This window comes from Crotalus tigris, unplaced genomic scaffold, assembly GCF_016545835.1.
Source record: "Crotalus tigris isolate CLP2741 ecotype Arizona unplaced genomic scaffold, ASM1654583v1 scf7180000019583.1695794, whole genome shotgun sequence".
Classification (NCBI taxonomy): domain Eukaryota; kingdom Metazoa; phylum Chordata; class Lepidosauria; order Squamata; family Viperidae; genus Crotalus; species Crotalus tigris.
Genome location: NW_024097605.1, coordinates 1,261,895 through 1,276,568, shown reverse-complemented (window position 1 = coordinate 1,276,568; position 14,674 = coordinate 1,261,895). Strand labels below are relative to the sequence as shown.

Sequence of the window (14,674 nt, the reverse complement as noted above, 5' to 3'; positions counted from 1 at the left end):
TAGAGCCTAATCCTAGGAAAAACAAAAATAAATTGAATAAGGCTTTGAGCATGTCAAAAATAAAATCCATATGCACTCTAATTATCCTTTGCTGCCTGGCTTACCTACCCCTTTCCTATACAGATCTGAGTATATCACACTTGAGCTGCAAAAATATGGGCATTTACTAGAGGGCAGAAATACTTAAAGTTTGTACGTGTGTGTGTTTGTGTGATAGTGGCCATTGGGATTGTTGCAACCTAGATAGTATGCCGAGCAAACACTGCTCAGATTTTAAATTAGATATTAAATGTACATGGCCCTGCAGACAGTTCTGGAGTTACTGTGCAAAAGCTCTCAAAGGCATCGAGTTGGGTAAGTCTTATAAAGCAGTTACTTTCTGAATTACATCTGAGAGGGACTCAGAATTCAGGTAGAATAATAGAAATGGGATTTCAGATTTTTTTAACTTTGCTACTGTTATAACAACAATAACCTAGAACCTACATTCTTTTACTTAAGGAAAGAAAGCTAAGGTAGAGTGTGCTAAACATTTACAGAGTTACTGGATTGCTTTTTTCTCATAATAAAACTATTTAGACAGTTGATTAGTAATAGGTTCATATAAGGTTTTTGAGAATAGAAAAAGAAAGATGTGGAACATTTTAAATAAGATTGCAGCAGTAGTGAAAACATGTATAATGGTATGTAATTTTCCTGTTGATTCCCCTTGCTGTGATTGTACACGAAAACATAGCTAGAGAAATTCAGGGAATGAGTCATTCTGATACAGATAAAATTAGTTAATGTTATTTTGTCATTAATTAATTCTGAAGAGCACAAAATCATTACCTTAGAAAGTGCTTCATCATGGACAACGGTATTGGTTGTTAGTAATACAAGAACAGTTTGAAGCAGCTTAAGTTCCTCAAGGCTATTTTCCATAAGTTGCCAAAGCATATTAATAACATTTCCAGCAGCAACCTTCGAAGAAATGGAGACATTCAATTACTGTAAATGCCTAGACATAGAGGGCTCAGTTTTTAAATCACAAGAACAACAGATACTGAAAATATTTTGCTTCCTATTTTTATTTTTGATATTTTCAGGTATACTTAAAGATAACGTTAGGTGAGGTTTCTACAGATGGTCCTTGCTTAATGACCACTTGTTTAGTTACCATTCAAACCTAGGAAGGCACTGAATGAGTAGTAATGACAGCTCCTCACACTTAGACAATTCAACATCCCTGTGGTCATGTTACTGTGATTTGTAATCTTCCTTGCTAGCTTTTTACAAGCAAACTCAATGCAGAAGCTGGCATGAAATTATAGTCATATGAGGTCCTTGCTTAATGATTCACAGTCCTTACTCAATGACAGCAACTGGAACTGCTGGAACAGCCATCGCTAAACAATGCAGTCACATGGGGTTTTTTTCCTTATGAGTACATGGCTCTGAATTTTTCATAATTAATTCCTTAAAGATGTATAATTAATTAATTAATGAATTATAAAAAAATCAGTTTGGTTACCTTAACCTTACCTCTGAAACAACTTCATGAGACATGAGCCTCTGGATAGCAGCTAGACATAGCTGAGTGATCTTTGGTTCTTTTGTTCCACAACCCATTAGAAAAGGCTGAACCACTTCTGAGCTATTCTCTTTCAAAGCTTTGAAATTGAGAGAGAAAGCATAAGCAAGCAAATAAAAACAAATCAGGAATTCTAAAAATATCTTTATGATAAAATTTGACATTTGATAACCTATTTAGACTAGTATCCTATTTAACTTATGTAATAATTAAGTAGCTTCCAATTAAACAACTAAATTAAAGTAAATAATAGTAGAAAAACAGTAATAACTCAATATCTATGATGAAGCTGCAAATATAACCAGATATCAAATTATTTTAATTTGTTCTTCAAATGAGAAATATCATAGTGCTATACAGCTGTCCCCGAGACTATATTTTCTTATCTATTAATGGATGTAATGAACACAAACATAAAAAAAAAACTAGTGAATGTTAAAAATTGTGAAAATAGAAAAAAAAGTTACAACTGACAATATTTTTATACATGATTTTATATAGTTTTTCAAAATGTAAGTAACAAATATTATATATATAACCTCCATATTGGTTTTGCTACAAAAATATCCTGACATTAACTTAATTGTAGAATAATTTTATTGCTAGTAGTATTAGCATTTTATTTTTGAAAAAAATTATCTATAAAAAAGTTTAGTTTCAGTTCTATAACAATAAATGATTTATTTCAGATAAAAGATCTGGTTTATTAGATAACCATGGCAATAGTCTACTTATGATGAAAATGGTCCATTTATGATGAAAATAGAATTATCTTTGCTGAAAATACAGCATTTCTAGAAATACATTGGAGTTATAGTATTATTAATATGATGACTGAATTCAGAATTAGACAAATTGGAAATGAATGGATAAAAATCTTATTAAATCTTGTATAAAAAATAATTTGTTCTCTAGTAACTTTCTAAAAAACCTGATATGTATACCATGTATAAGTTTTCAAATATATAGCTTGCACCTATTTCAATCAATTTATTAAAACATATCTTCATTATCAAGTAAAGATTATAACAACCAATCAACTGCTGTAGTGCCAATTTTCATTTAAATTCTGCATTCTAGAATGCATTAAAAATTAATTAAAAAATAAAAATTTAAAAAAAATACATTAATGCTAAATTACAGCCAATTATTTTTCATGCTGATAGGCAAACATGCAGAACACTTGGACTAACATTTCATACAGCAAGCGAATATTGCCATTCCAGGTGAATTTACTCTACACATATGATATCTGTAACACCATCAAACATCCACATCTGCCTATCCCAGGTCCTTGGTAAGGACTCAACAGGTAGACAAAAATGCCAAACCCAGTCTGAACATCTGGATGACTGTACAATGATCAATAATAATATAATACAATAGAATTCCCCTTAACTCTTAATGACTCATCCTATTAAATTTACTTTATCTATTTACATAAAGCACTCATTCTATTTTAAAAATACTACTAAATTATGTAGCATTAAAGATAAGTTTCTTTTGTATTAGTACATGGGGCATCAATTAATATAGTTTTATTAGCTTTAGCTAGAAGTCACTCCAGCAAATTTTATTTTAACTTCAACTGAGTTAAAAAGTTCAAACCGTTACTTCCAAATTCTAAAAATAATGACACTTAATTTCAGATCAAACATAACAGATACGACTCATATCACTTTTTAATAAAACAAATATTTTTATTTGTTCTGTTTGCAAATAATTACCTGCTAGGATGTCAGTGTGTCGTGCTGCTATTGTTTTTACTTTTATTATTCCTGACTCAGCAGCCTGTGAAAAAATAATTAAGAAGTCATTGTTTATTTCACACTTTACCTAATTATTTGTTTAACAGCACCTTAAAATTTTATTTTTACTGTTTCAGAAATTGAATCCATAAAGTGTATGCATACTCCTAGCCTAGTTAATTTGTACTTAACTAAGGTGTATTATACATATTATATGCAGTTTCTCACTAATCATGAAAATATATCTGATTTGATTTTTATCTTTTGGAAAGTACATGACTTGTTTGAAAAAAAAATGTTCCAACCAAAAAACCATTCTGTTTAAGCAAATTCCACATCAACCAAACTTTTTAAAATTAAGTCGCATAAGTTTAACATACAGTTTAGTTCATAAAGGCAAGCAGTGGAAGAGTATACATGCATGCACAACTTAGGTTAAGAGTCTCAACTGCCCTGGATAAACAACTGGATGATCTTAAAGAACAAGAGGCTATTAGACATGGAGGACCATAAACTGAGATTTAGGAGGCACACCTATTTATGATATGACAAAGCTAAAGTGAGTGCAGATTTTAAGAATCATTTTGTTAGGCATGTCATCCTAAGAGTTTGGAATAAATATAAAACAAGGTTCTTCCCTATGATACATTTTTTGTTATCACCCAAGAAGTTTTTTTTTTTTAGCACAGCAATGTGTCAACTGTCTCATTCATTTAGCTAGCAAAGAAAGATTCCTGGGCCATTGTTTAATCAAGAATACACTTTACTGGAGCTTAAATGGTTACAGAAGAAAAGCGAAGCCAACTCTGATATTTTCGCTAGTAAAAGCATGATTAACTTTTTCTTTTTATCTCTTGGCCTGCCCACAGTTATTATTCACTGTCCAATCACTTGCATTCCTCTTTGTTTGGAGAATGGGCACTTCATTCTGGCAGACATTCCCCAGCAAACACCTTTAGGAGGTTGGCATTGTCCCAGGCTTTGAGACAGCATTTTTGGCATTCCTTTAATCCCTCCCCCCATTGTCTCTCCGCAACCTTCCCACCGTTACTAAATGTCTGACTGTAAGCAGGAGTTGTGAAGCAAGCCAATTTGCAGCCATGACATGCCGCCCCTTCAAAAAGAAGTGTAAGGACCCACCCCACTTTGCATCTTAAGAAGACAGAACTCTTGGAATAATTCTTCCAACAGGCATCCTTTATTAAGAGAAAATGGTTGCACGCGTTCTATACAGGACTTGGGGTCCAAGCTCTCCCATTCAAGGTTTTAAGGGGTTCCCCAGTAGCCCCATCCAATCACCCCCTTCTTCCAGCGACAGTCTCAGGCATTACACTCCCACCCCCTTTTCCTTACTGCCGGCTGGAGGGAGACTTCAGAGAGAACTACATGAAAGGTAATAGCCCCATTCTTATGGTTAGTCCTTTTGGCGATATCCACATTCAGTCGCTTTGAAGTGTACTGAAGGAAGTGAGGGCCATAAAACCCCTTTGTTCACCCCCTTCCCTTCACCGTATGGCAGAATCCGGGGAAGGCAGAAATGGGGTTTTCTATAGTTGATAACTAGAGATGAAATATAATTGGATTCTGACATCCTGCCCCCTTAAAAAAAAGACAGATCCACCTGAAAGAAAACAAAACAGGTATAAAAGTTAGTCAGGCTTGTTAGGATACTCTGTGTGAAACTTCTTTAATAGCTTCGGGGCTCTGATATGACATTTATGGACCCACTCGTTTTGTGAGGCAGAGAGGTGTTTCCAGGCAACTAGGTACTGAGTCGCTCTATGATATCTTCTAGAGTCAAGGATTTCCTTTATTTTGAAATGTTGTTCGCCCTCCACCATGATTGGAGGTGGTGGTGGGGATTTTTGGCCGTAAAGGTGACTGATGCTCTCTTTTCAGCGAGATGCAATGAAAAATTGGGTGTATTTGCCTGAGATTTTGGGGTAATTCTAATTCTACTGTTACTGGGTTTATGATTCTTTTAATTGGAAAAGGCCCTATATATTTTGGTCCAAGTTTTTTACAGGGCTGTAGGGACTTTAGGTATTTTGTAGATAAGTACACCATTTCTCCTATAATGAATGGTGTAGGCTCAACCCTTTTTTTATCGGCTTGTGCTTTGTATGCCTGCCTTGCTTCATCTAGTGCTTTTCTAACTATTGGCCAAGTGTCTTGTAATTGTTCCATCCATTCTTTCAATGATGGGATCATTGGTTCGTTTGGGGTTAATTCTGGCATGGGGTTGAAACTTTTGACCGTTAGCTATTTGAAAAGGAGTGTAACCTGTGCTGGAGTGGACTGCATTATTGTAGGTAACTTCTGCAAAAGGGAGTAAGTCTGTCCAATCATTTTGCTGAAAATTCAAATAACATCTTAAATATTGCTCAAGTACTGAGTTCATTTTTTCAGCCCCCCATTCCCCTAAGGGTGGTGGCTGGATGTCAGTCCCTGAGTGGTTCCTAAGAGATAAAAATTCCTTCCAAAATGCAGACGTAAATTGCACTCCCCTATCAGAGATGATGCGTTGGGGTGCCCCGTGCAATCTGTAAATGTGCTGGACAAAAAGTTTTGCTAAGGCTTTTGCAGTGGGAATCTTTTGGCAAGGGATAAAGTGCACCTGTTTGGAAAACAAATCCGTGACCGTCCAGATAACAGTATTCCCATTACTTTCTGGCAATTCCACTATAAAATCCATGGCTATTTCCCTCCAGGGGGCTGAGGGATTTGCCGCTGTTTGTAATAGTCCTGGCGATTTCCCTTGCAACCTCTTTGCAGTAGCACATTTTGGGCAGCTGGCTACATAACTTTCTATGTCCTTTTTTATTGATGGCCGCCAAAATTGCCGTTTAATTAAGTGTAAAGTTTTTACAAATCCAAAATGCCCTGCTGATTTTGTGTCATGCTCAAAGCTGCATGAAAGTGACTCTTTGGGTTATTGGTATATATAACTTTTCCCCTACCCAAGGCAACCCGTCTCTCATTGTGCACACATTTTTGTTTTTCTGGAACCATTCATCTGTTTCCAAACTTTTCCGGAATTCAATTCCAGTTTGGCTGTCCAATTGTGGTTTTAATTTAGCTTCGGTTCTTGTAGTTACTGGTGCTGCCAGTTGTGACTCTGCCATCATTGGTTTAGAGTCTGTGGCTCGTGCACTGTTATATTGGGGCATGCGAGATAATGCATCTGCCAGGAAGTTCTTTCTCCCTGGTAAATGTTTGAGTTTAAATTGGAACTGGTGAAAATGCTGGGACCAGTGGGCTTGTTTGGGATTGAGTTTCCTGGGCGTTTTCAGGGCTTCCAAATTTTTGTGATCAGTCCACACCTGGAAGGGGAATTTGTTGCCTTCCAGGAACTGTTGCCACGTGAGTAATGCCCAACGTATCCCGTATGCCTCCTTCTCCCATATGGGCCAGTGCTGTTCTGTTTCCGAGAGTTTCTTGGATGTATATGCACAGGGTTGCAATACTCCATCATCGTTTTCTTTCTTTTTTTTATTGAAAGTTTATAAAATTTTACAATAAAATACTCGCCCCCTCCCAACCCGCCACCCTCTCCCCCCTACTTCCCAGAGCTGAATACAGGGTTAAAAACAACAAAAAACATACAACTTAAATAAACATCTAACAATTATACATACATCCAAAAAGCAAAATTTTAAACACTTTAACTCCAATACATAAAAACAAAAATTACCATCCTTAAACATAAATTATTCAAAAGCTTACCCTTAGATATACATTATTCGAAAGCTAAATAATACTTTCTAATATCATATTTATTCTGTATAAAATTCACCCATCTTTTCCACACCAAAATATATCTCTCTTGCGATTGGTCTTTCAAATATGCCGAAATTTTTGCCATTTCAGATAAATAAGAAACTTTAAGAAACCATTCTCCTAAAGTAGGCAAGAGATCCTTCTTCCAGTATTGCCCAATCAGCAACCTTGCTGCTGTAACTAAATTCAACATTAAAATGATCTCTTTACCATCACAATCATCAATAATACCTAACAGAAACAATTGTGGTGTAAATTTTATCATTCTATTAAAAATCTTCTGAATATTCCACCAAATCTTGATCCAGAAAGCCTTTATATTTCTGCATGACCACCAAATATGATAATACGTTGCATCCAAACAACCACATCTCCAACATTTGGGCTGCACATTTGAATACATACGAGACATCTTTTGTGGATCAAGGTGCCATCTATAAAACATCTTGTAAAAATTTTCTCGTAAATTTTGAGCTTGAGTAAATTTAACATTCCTCACCCAAATCATCTCCCATGTGTCTAATAAAATCGGCTCATCAAAATTTTGAGCCCATTTAACCATACAATCTTTAACTAATTCTGTTTCTGAATCCAATTCCAGTAAGACACTATAAACTCTTTTTATATGAGTTCGACTTTGATCCTTAATTTGTTTCATCAAATTCACATCCTCCCTAATAAAACCCACTTTTTGATCCATTCTCTACCTTTCTAACAATTGCCTATACTGAAACCAAAAATAATTAATATTTTCTTGTGCTAATTCATCCATAGATTTTAATTGCCATTTATTCCCATCCCAATTAAGCAATTGTTTATAAGAAATGCTCTCCATTTTCACTCCTTTCCTTATCCCTTCTATTGCATGCCCTGGAATTCCCCACAACGGTATTCTAGAATCTGATCTATAATATTTCTTCCAAACTCGCAATAAAGAAATTCTCAGGATATGGGACTTAAAAACCCTATCCACCTTTTTATTATAAATTAAATAGGCATGCCATCCGTATAATAAATCCCATCCCTCCAAAAAAAGTATATTTAAATTTGTTAAATTAATCCAATCACTAATCAATGTTAAAACCACCGCATCATAATACAATTTCAAATTCGGCACCTTGAGTCCACCTCTCTCTCAAACATCTTGTATAATTTTAAGCTTTACTCTTGGTTTTTTCCCCACCCAAATGAATTTATTGATACCCTTCTGCCATTCTTCTAAATTTGCCTCTCTCTTTAGAATAGGTATCATTTGAAACAAAAAAAGAAACTTTGGCAAAACATCAATTTTGACTGCAGCAATTCTCCCTAACAAAGATAATTGCAATTTTTTCCAATCATTCAAATCCTTCTGTATTTTAGACCATAACATTTCATAATTATTTTTATACAATTTTACATTAGAAGCAGTTATATAAACCCCCCCATCATCGTTTTCTTGTAATAGAACAGCCCCCACTGCCACATCGCTTGCATCTGCCCGTATTACAAAGGACTTATCCATGTCTGGGTGCCTTAGTACTAGTTCGGCAGAAAAAAGTCTCTTTAGTCTCTCAAACGCTGCTTGGCACTCCATTGTCCATGTTAGTGGCTGGCTAGGTTTTACTGAGGATGCTCCCTTTGTTTTTAGTAAGTTAGTGAGGGGCAAGGCTATCTGGGCAAATGAGGGGATGAATTGGTGGTAAAAGTTTGCAAAGCCCAGGAAACTTTGTAGTTGCTTTCTTGTGCGGGGTGGTGCCCAATCTAATACTGCTCTGACCTTCTCTGGGTCCATTTCAATGCCCTGTGGGGATATGTGATAACCTAGGTAGTCTATCCTTTCCTGGTGGAATTCGCATTTTGAGAGTTTGGCATATAGGTGGGCGGCTCGCAGTTTCTTTAAAACCGCTCTGACAAGGTTGACATGTTCCTCTTTTGTTTCGGTGAAGATAAGAATGTCGTCCAAGTAAACAAGGACCCCCTTAAACAGGTGCTCCCTTAGAACGTCATTGATTAATTGCATAACGACTGCAGGGCCCCCTTGTAATTCAAATGGCAAGACTTTGAATTGATAGCACCCCATGGGGCAGTTAAATGCAGTCTTCCATTCGTCCCCTTCCTTAATTCTCATGCGATAGTAAGCTTCCCTTAGGTCTAGTTTAGAAAAAAATTTCCCTTTCGAGAGGTGTGACAGCATGTCTTTCATGAGGGGCAGAGGGTATAGGTTGCTTTCACTGATTGTATTCAGGGCCCTATAATCCACGCATAAGCGTAAAGAGCCATCCTTCTTCTCTCTAAAGAGGACCGGGGCAGCCACTTTAGGCTTGGCTGGCTCAATGAACCCTCTCTCTAGGTTTTTTTTTATGAATCTTTCCATTTCCTCCTTCTCCTTTGGGCTCATGGAGTATAATCTGGGCTTCGGGAGTTTTGCCCCAGGCTTGAATTCAATGGCACAGTCTGTGGGTCGGTGGGGGGGGAGCTCATCCACCCTCTCCTCACTGAAAACTTCAGCAAGGTCTCTGTATTCCTCTGGTATTTCTGTTAGTCCCTTTTCCTCTCCCATGGATGCTTTTTCTATTCTTGATTCTGGTAGCCCCCCTTGGGGTTTTAAGTTCATAGGGTCCCCCTTCGGGAATTTGATTTCTGTCGTCCTCCAATTTACCCAGGGGTTCCATTTTTTTAATCATTCCATCCCTAGGATCATTGGGCATTCCATGCCTGGGGTCACCACAAACGTTATGTCCTCCTCATGTTTGCCCAGGGAGAGGTGTATTGGTACAGTGGCTAGGGTAGCTGGCAACCCCCCTGCTATGGATCCATCTAACTGGCCAAATGAGCTTGGTTGTTCCAGTCTCCTCGACGGAATGCCCAGATTCCCCACTAGGGTCAGGCTAATGAGGCAGCAGGTGAAGCCAGAGTCTATTAAGGCTTTCACCTTCACGGCTTTGGGCATGGGGGGAATTAATATAGTCACTGTCTTGAGGATGGGTGCTATGCGTCCACTTACCAGGGGTTTGCCCTCCGAGCTGTCATCTGAGGCGTCCACCAGCCCTGCGGTGTAGGCTGGAGTTCTTTCCCCTGATGAGTAGAGGTGGGGGGTTCCGCAATTTCCATCATTCTCATGGCAGTTTTTTTGGCTTAGCTGAAGACTTTCCGGATTTGCTGATTGGGGATCTGTCTGGGTTGTGCTGGGGGGCTTTGGACTGGCATTCTACAGCTCGATGCCCTTCTCTTCCGCACTTGAAACACCCCATTTGCTTCTTGGCTGTAGCCAATGGTTTCACTGGTTCGTGTGTCAACTCAGGCGGGGAGTGGCTCCATTGTGTTCCTCGGCGGTGTCTCTTCAATATGTCGAAGCATATTGAAGACCTCTGCCAAGACGTACCATTCCTCAAGTTGGTGTGGGTCCCCTCGGGGCAGGCAAGCGTCATATAGGTCATAATTTAGTCCATCTTTGAAATGGCTAAGGAGGATGTCTTCTGGCCAGTTCAGTTTGCTGGCAATGGCCCGGAATTCTTGCGTATATTCGGCCACCGGGCGTTTGCCTTGCCTCATCGTTTTTATCCTTTGCAATCAGCCAGGGGGTCTTCAAATCGTCTTCTCAGAGCGAACATGAAATGGTTGAGGTCATTGAGTTCTGGGGCATTGGAGTTGTGCAATCTGCAGCCGGTCCGTCCAGGGCAGATTGCACGATCCTGATGCGGGCTTTGTCGCTGGGGATGTCCCGCCCATATTCCTCCATGTAGCTGAGGACTTGGGTTAGGAAAAACCCCAAGCGTGTTGGCTCCCCTTTGAATTTCACCTCCAACGGCAGACGTCTTGGAATGGATTGGTGCCTCCGTTGTTGGTGGTAGTGTCTTCCGTCCAGATCGCCATCTGTGGTTCGGTAGGGGGTGGGGACTACTGGATCAGCAGATGTCCCCAGGGCTGCAGTTTCCACTTCCCCCTTGGTGTCTCTCCCTTTGCAGCTCCAGGAGCTGGGGCAGCCGTAGGGCTCAGGATTCTCCTCTCCTAGGGAGCTGAGAGTTCTCTTCATCAGGTCAATAGCTTTCTCTAGCATCCAGTTTGAGTACGGTGCCCAGCTCCCTTCCTCTTCACTTGCGTGCAGGGATTTCTCCATTTCCTGCTTCCATTCTGGTTGCTTGGCTCCCCGTCTCAGGATCACCTTTCTTGATTCCTTTCCCCACTCACTTTTCTTTCCAACGCCCATTGACCAGCAAGGCTTGTGGACCCGTGTCTCCACCACTTCTTCTCCTGAGGAATCTGACCTCTCGGATCCCAACATCTGGCAAGGTTCCAGTCGGGGCAGCGGCTCTCTTTCCGGGGAGTTTTCCCCCTTTCTTGCTCCATTGTCTGACATGGTAATTTTTTGCAAAATCCCCCAGCAAGGGTCTCCCTTCCAGGTGGATTAATTTTGCAAGTCCTGTCTAATGTAAGGACCCACCCCACTTTGCATCTTAAGAAGACAGAACTCTTGGAATAGTTCTTCCAACAGGCATCCTTTATTAAGAGAAAATGGTTGCAGGCGTTCTAGACAGGACTTGGGGTCCAAGCTCTCCCATTCAAGGTTTTAAGGGGTTCCCCAGTAGCCCCACCCAATCACCCCCTTCTTCCAGCGACAGTCTCAGGCATTACACTCCCACCCCCTTTTCCTTACTGCCGGCTGGAGGGAGACTTCAGAGAGAACTACATGAAAGGTAATAGCTCCATTCTTATGGTTAGTCCTTTTAGCGATATCCACATTCAGTCGCTTTGAAGTGTACTGAAGGAAGTGAGGGCCATAAAGCCCCTTTGTTCACCCCCTTCCCTTCACCGTATGGCAGAATCCAGGGAAGGCAGAAATGGGGTTTTGTATAGTTGATAACTAGAGATGAAATATAATTGGATTCTGACAAGAAGGACTAGTCCTGAAATAGAACAAACAAGCATACATCATTAATAACATGACAAAACTGTTACTGTACAAAAGTCACCTTGGCTTGTCCAGATATTGGGCATAGAACCTACGGATGGGTCTAGGAGTAGGGACACATGTTGCTTCCACCCATTCTGATTCCGCTGGTATAAATACTGTAACTTCCCCCTATGGAACCGAGAGTCCTTCATGCTTCAGTAAACTGCAATAGAACACTGGATGGATGCACCTAGAATTTTTTGCTAACTCTACTGTTACTGGATTTATGATCCAGATAATGGGAAAAGGTCCCATGTACTTGGTACCCAACTTCTAAGAAGGATTGCCTTGATAGCAAAATATTCTCCATTTGGCGCATTCTTTTCCTATCAACTTTAAGGCTTGATCTGGCAACTCCCTTAGTTTTTAAAAGGTTCATGATGGACAGGGCAATTTGAGCAAATGCAGGGATATGCTTCCCAATCTAAGACTACATGCACCTTTCCAGGATCTATCTCTATGCTGTCCTGCGAAATTCGATGTCCTAGATAGTCCAGTTTTGTTTTATGAAACACATTTGAATAGTTTTATGTAAAGATGGGCTTTTCAGAGCTTTTCAAGTACCACTTTGACTAACTTCACCTGTTCTTCCATCATTTTGTTGTAAATCAAAATGTCATCTAAATACACCAAACCCCTTTGTATAAATTCTTATGCAGGAGTTCATTTTTCAACCACATAAAGACAGCTGGGGTCCCTTGCAGTCTGAAAGGCAATACTCAAAACTGGTAACAACTCAATGAGCAATTAAATGCCTTTTCCACTCATCACCTTTCTTGATTCTCACTTGATAATATGCCTCCCTTATGTCCAATTTTGTAAAAATCCTCCCCTTGGCAATGTGTCCCAACATATCTTTCATTAAGAAGAATGGGTACATGTTTTCTATGCAAATGGTGTTTAATGTGTGGTGGTCCACGGACATTCTAAGTCTTTTTTCTTTCTGAAGAGCATGGGGGCTGCCATGCATGACTTTGCCAGTTGAATAAAATCTCTGGCTAAGTTTTTGTCACTGAATACTTGGAGTTCCTCCATTTCTCTAGGTGTCATCTTAGGTTTTGGCAGTTTGGCCCCAAGGACAATCTCGATGGCACAGTCCATGGGGCAGTGGGTGTGAAGCACATCATACTCCATTTCACTGAACATCTTGGCCAGATCCTAATATTCTCTAGGAATGTATGGATCTGCCCCCTTCCCCACCTGAGCTTTTCTCACACCTTCAGCTTTTGCTTTTCTAATTAGTAGCTCATGGGCATTTTTTAGCACTTTCATGCCAAATTCATGGTTTGAGGTTTTCTTCCTCATCTTCACCCTGTTTCGCTCCCAGTCTATGCAGGGGCTCCACTTTTTGAACCACATAAATTCCAGGGTCAGAGTTTCAATCATTCCCTTGTCACAATGAGTCGGATAGTTTATACATGGGCCCCTACCTCATGTCCACCGGTTTGGTTAGAAATGTAGCTGGCACCGACTTCCGGTTCCGGTATGCGGTGACGCCGGTCATGCCTGGAGACTCGTCTCCGCGCTGTGCGGAATTTCCTTTGGCGGTAGACCTCATAGGGGTTGAAAGTAGCCCTGGAGGGTCAACCACTGAGGAGGAGGCTTGCTGGTAGATATGGGAGGGGGACAGCTTCTCCCTTGTCTCCAGCTATCTCCTTAGGGCCGAAGGAGCAAAGATCGTCCTGCAAGATGGCTGATCACCCTGCTGCACCAGCCAAAAGTCACACTGACATCTAAGCGTAATAGACCCACCGCGGATGATCCTGGTGAGACCCTTTTTGTTCCTCTCTTCACCCTATGCCAGTGGTTCTCAACCTTCCTAATGCCACAACCCTTTAATATAGTTCCTCATGTTGTGGTGACCCCCAATCATAAAATTATTTTTGTTGCTACTTCATAACTATAATTTTGCTACTGTTATGAATCAAAATGTAAATATCTGATATGCAGGATGTATTTTTATTGTTACAAATTGAACATAATTAAAGCATAGTGATTAAACACAAAAACAATATGTAATTATATATTGTGAAATATTTATTTCTAATTACAAATAAATGAAATTTTTTCTTGAAGCATGTTGTAGCATGGGTAACAGTCTTAATATAACAACAGTAAACTACATTGTCACATTTTGCGACAGTATGCGTAAAAAACCAACGTCAGTGCGAAGGTTGACATTGCTTTTTCTCACCAGATCAGAAATTCTCTGGGCAGTCTGATGGAAAGAAACTATTTTCTAAAAAAAGTAGGCTTGGTTTTTCTCTGCAGAAAAAGTAAGGCTGTTTTCAATTTCTGCAGGAATAAAAGAGGGATCACACAGTCTGAATCTGGCAGAAGTCTGCGTATGCTGCCTTCTTTTGACAACCCCCCTCCCCTCTTTTGCATATTGGAGGGGCCCGGGGATAAATTCTATTAAAGCTGCCCAACAATGCAAGGAGCTGTCAATCAAAGCCACCAGATCTGCACCTTCTGTCTGCTTCCTGTAGATGTGTAACTAAGGGCGATGGCGTATAGGTGATCAGATTTTCTTTCTGTAAAGCCGTCCTAGGACTCTAAATCTCTTTTTTTCCCCTTCTTTCTTTGGAGCCTTTGAAAAGCATTTTGAGCAAATAAAACAAGCCGCTCTCCAACTTTTCT

General features: G+C 39.6%; 1 protein-coding gene across 6 annotated transcripts in view; it reads right to left on the bottom strand.

Moving 5' to 3' along the window:
• The window catches only part of MON2 (MON2 homolog, regulator of endosome-to-Golgi trafficking), a 145,557-nt gene that overhangs the window by 100,334 nt on the left and 30,549 nt on the right, over window positions 1-14,674 (bottom strand). For all 6 annotated transcript variants that reach the window (XM_039363744.1, XM_039363740.1, XM_039363742.1 and 3 more), the window contains exons 2-4: window positions 3,301-3,364; window positions 1,525-1,652; window positions 832-963 (exon numbers count right to left, since the gene is read on the bottom strand). In XM_039363744.1, coding sequence (XP_039219678.1) covers window positions 832-963; window positions 1,525-1,652; window positions 3,301-3,364 — 324 coding nt within the window. The remainder of the gene's footprint in view (window positions 1-831; window positions 964-1,524; window positions 1,653-3,300; window positions 3,365-14,674) is intronic.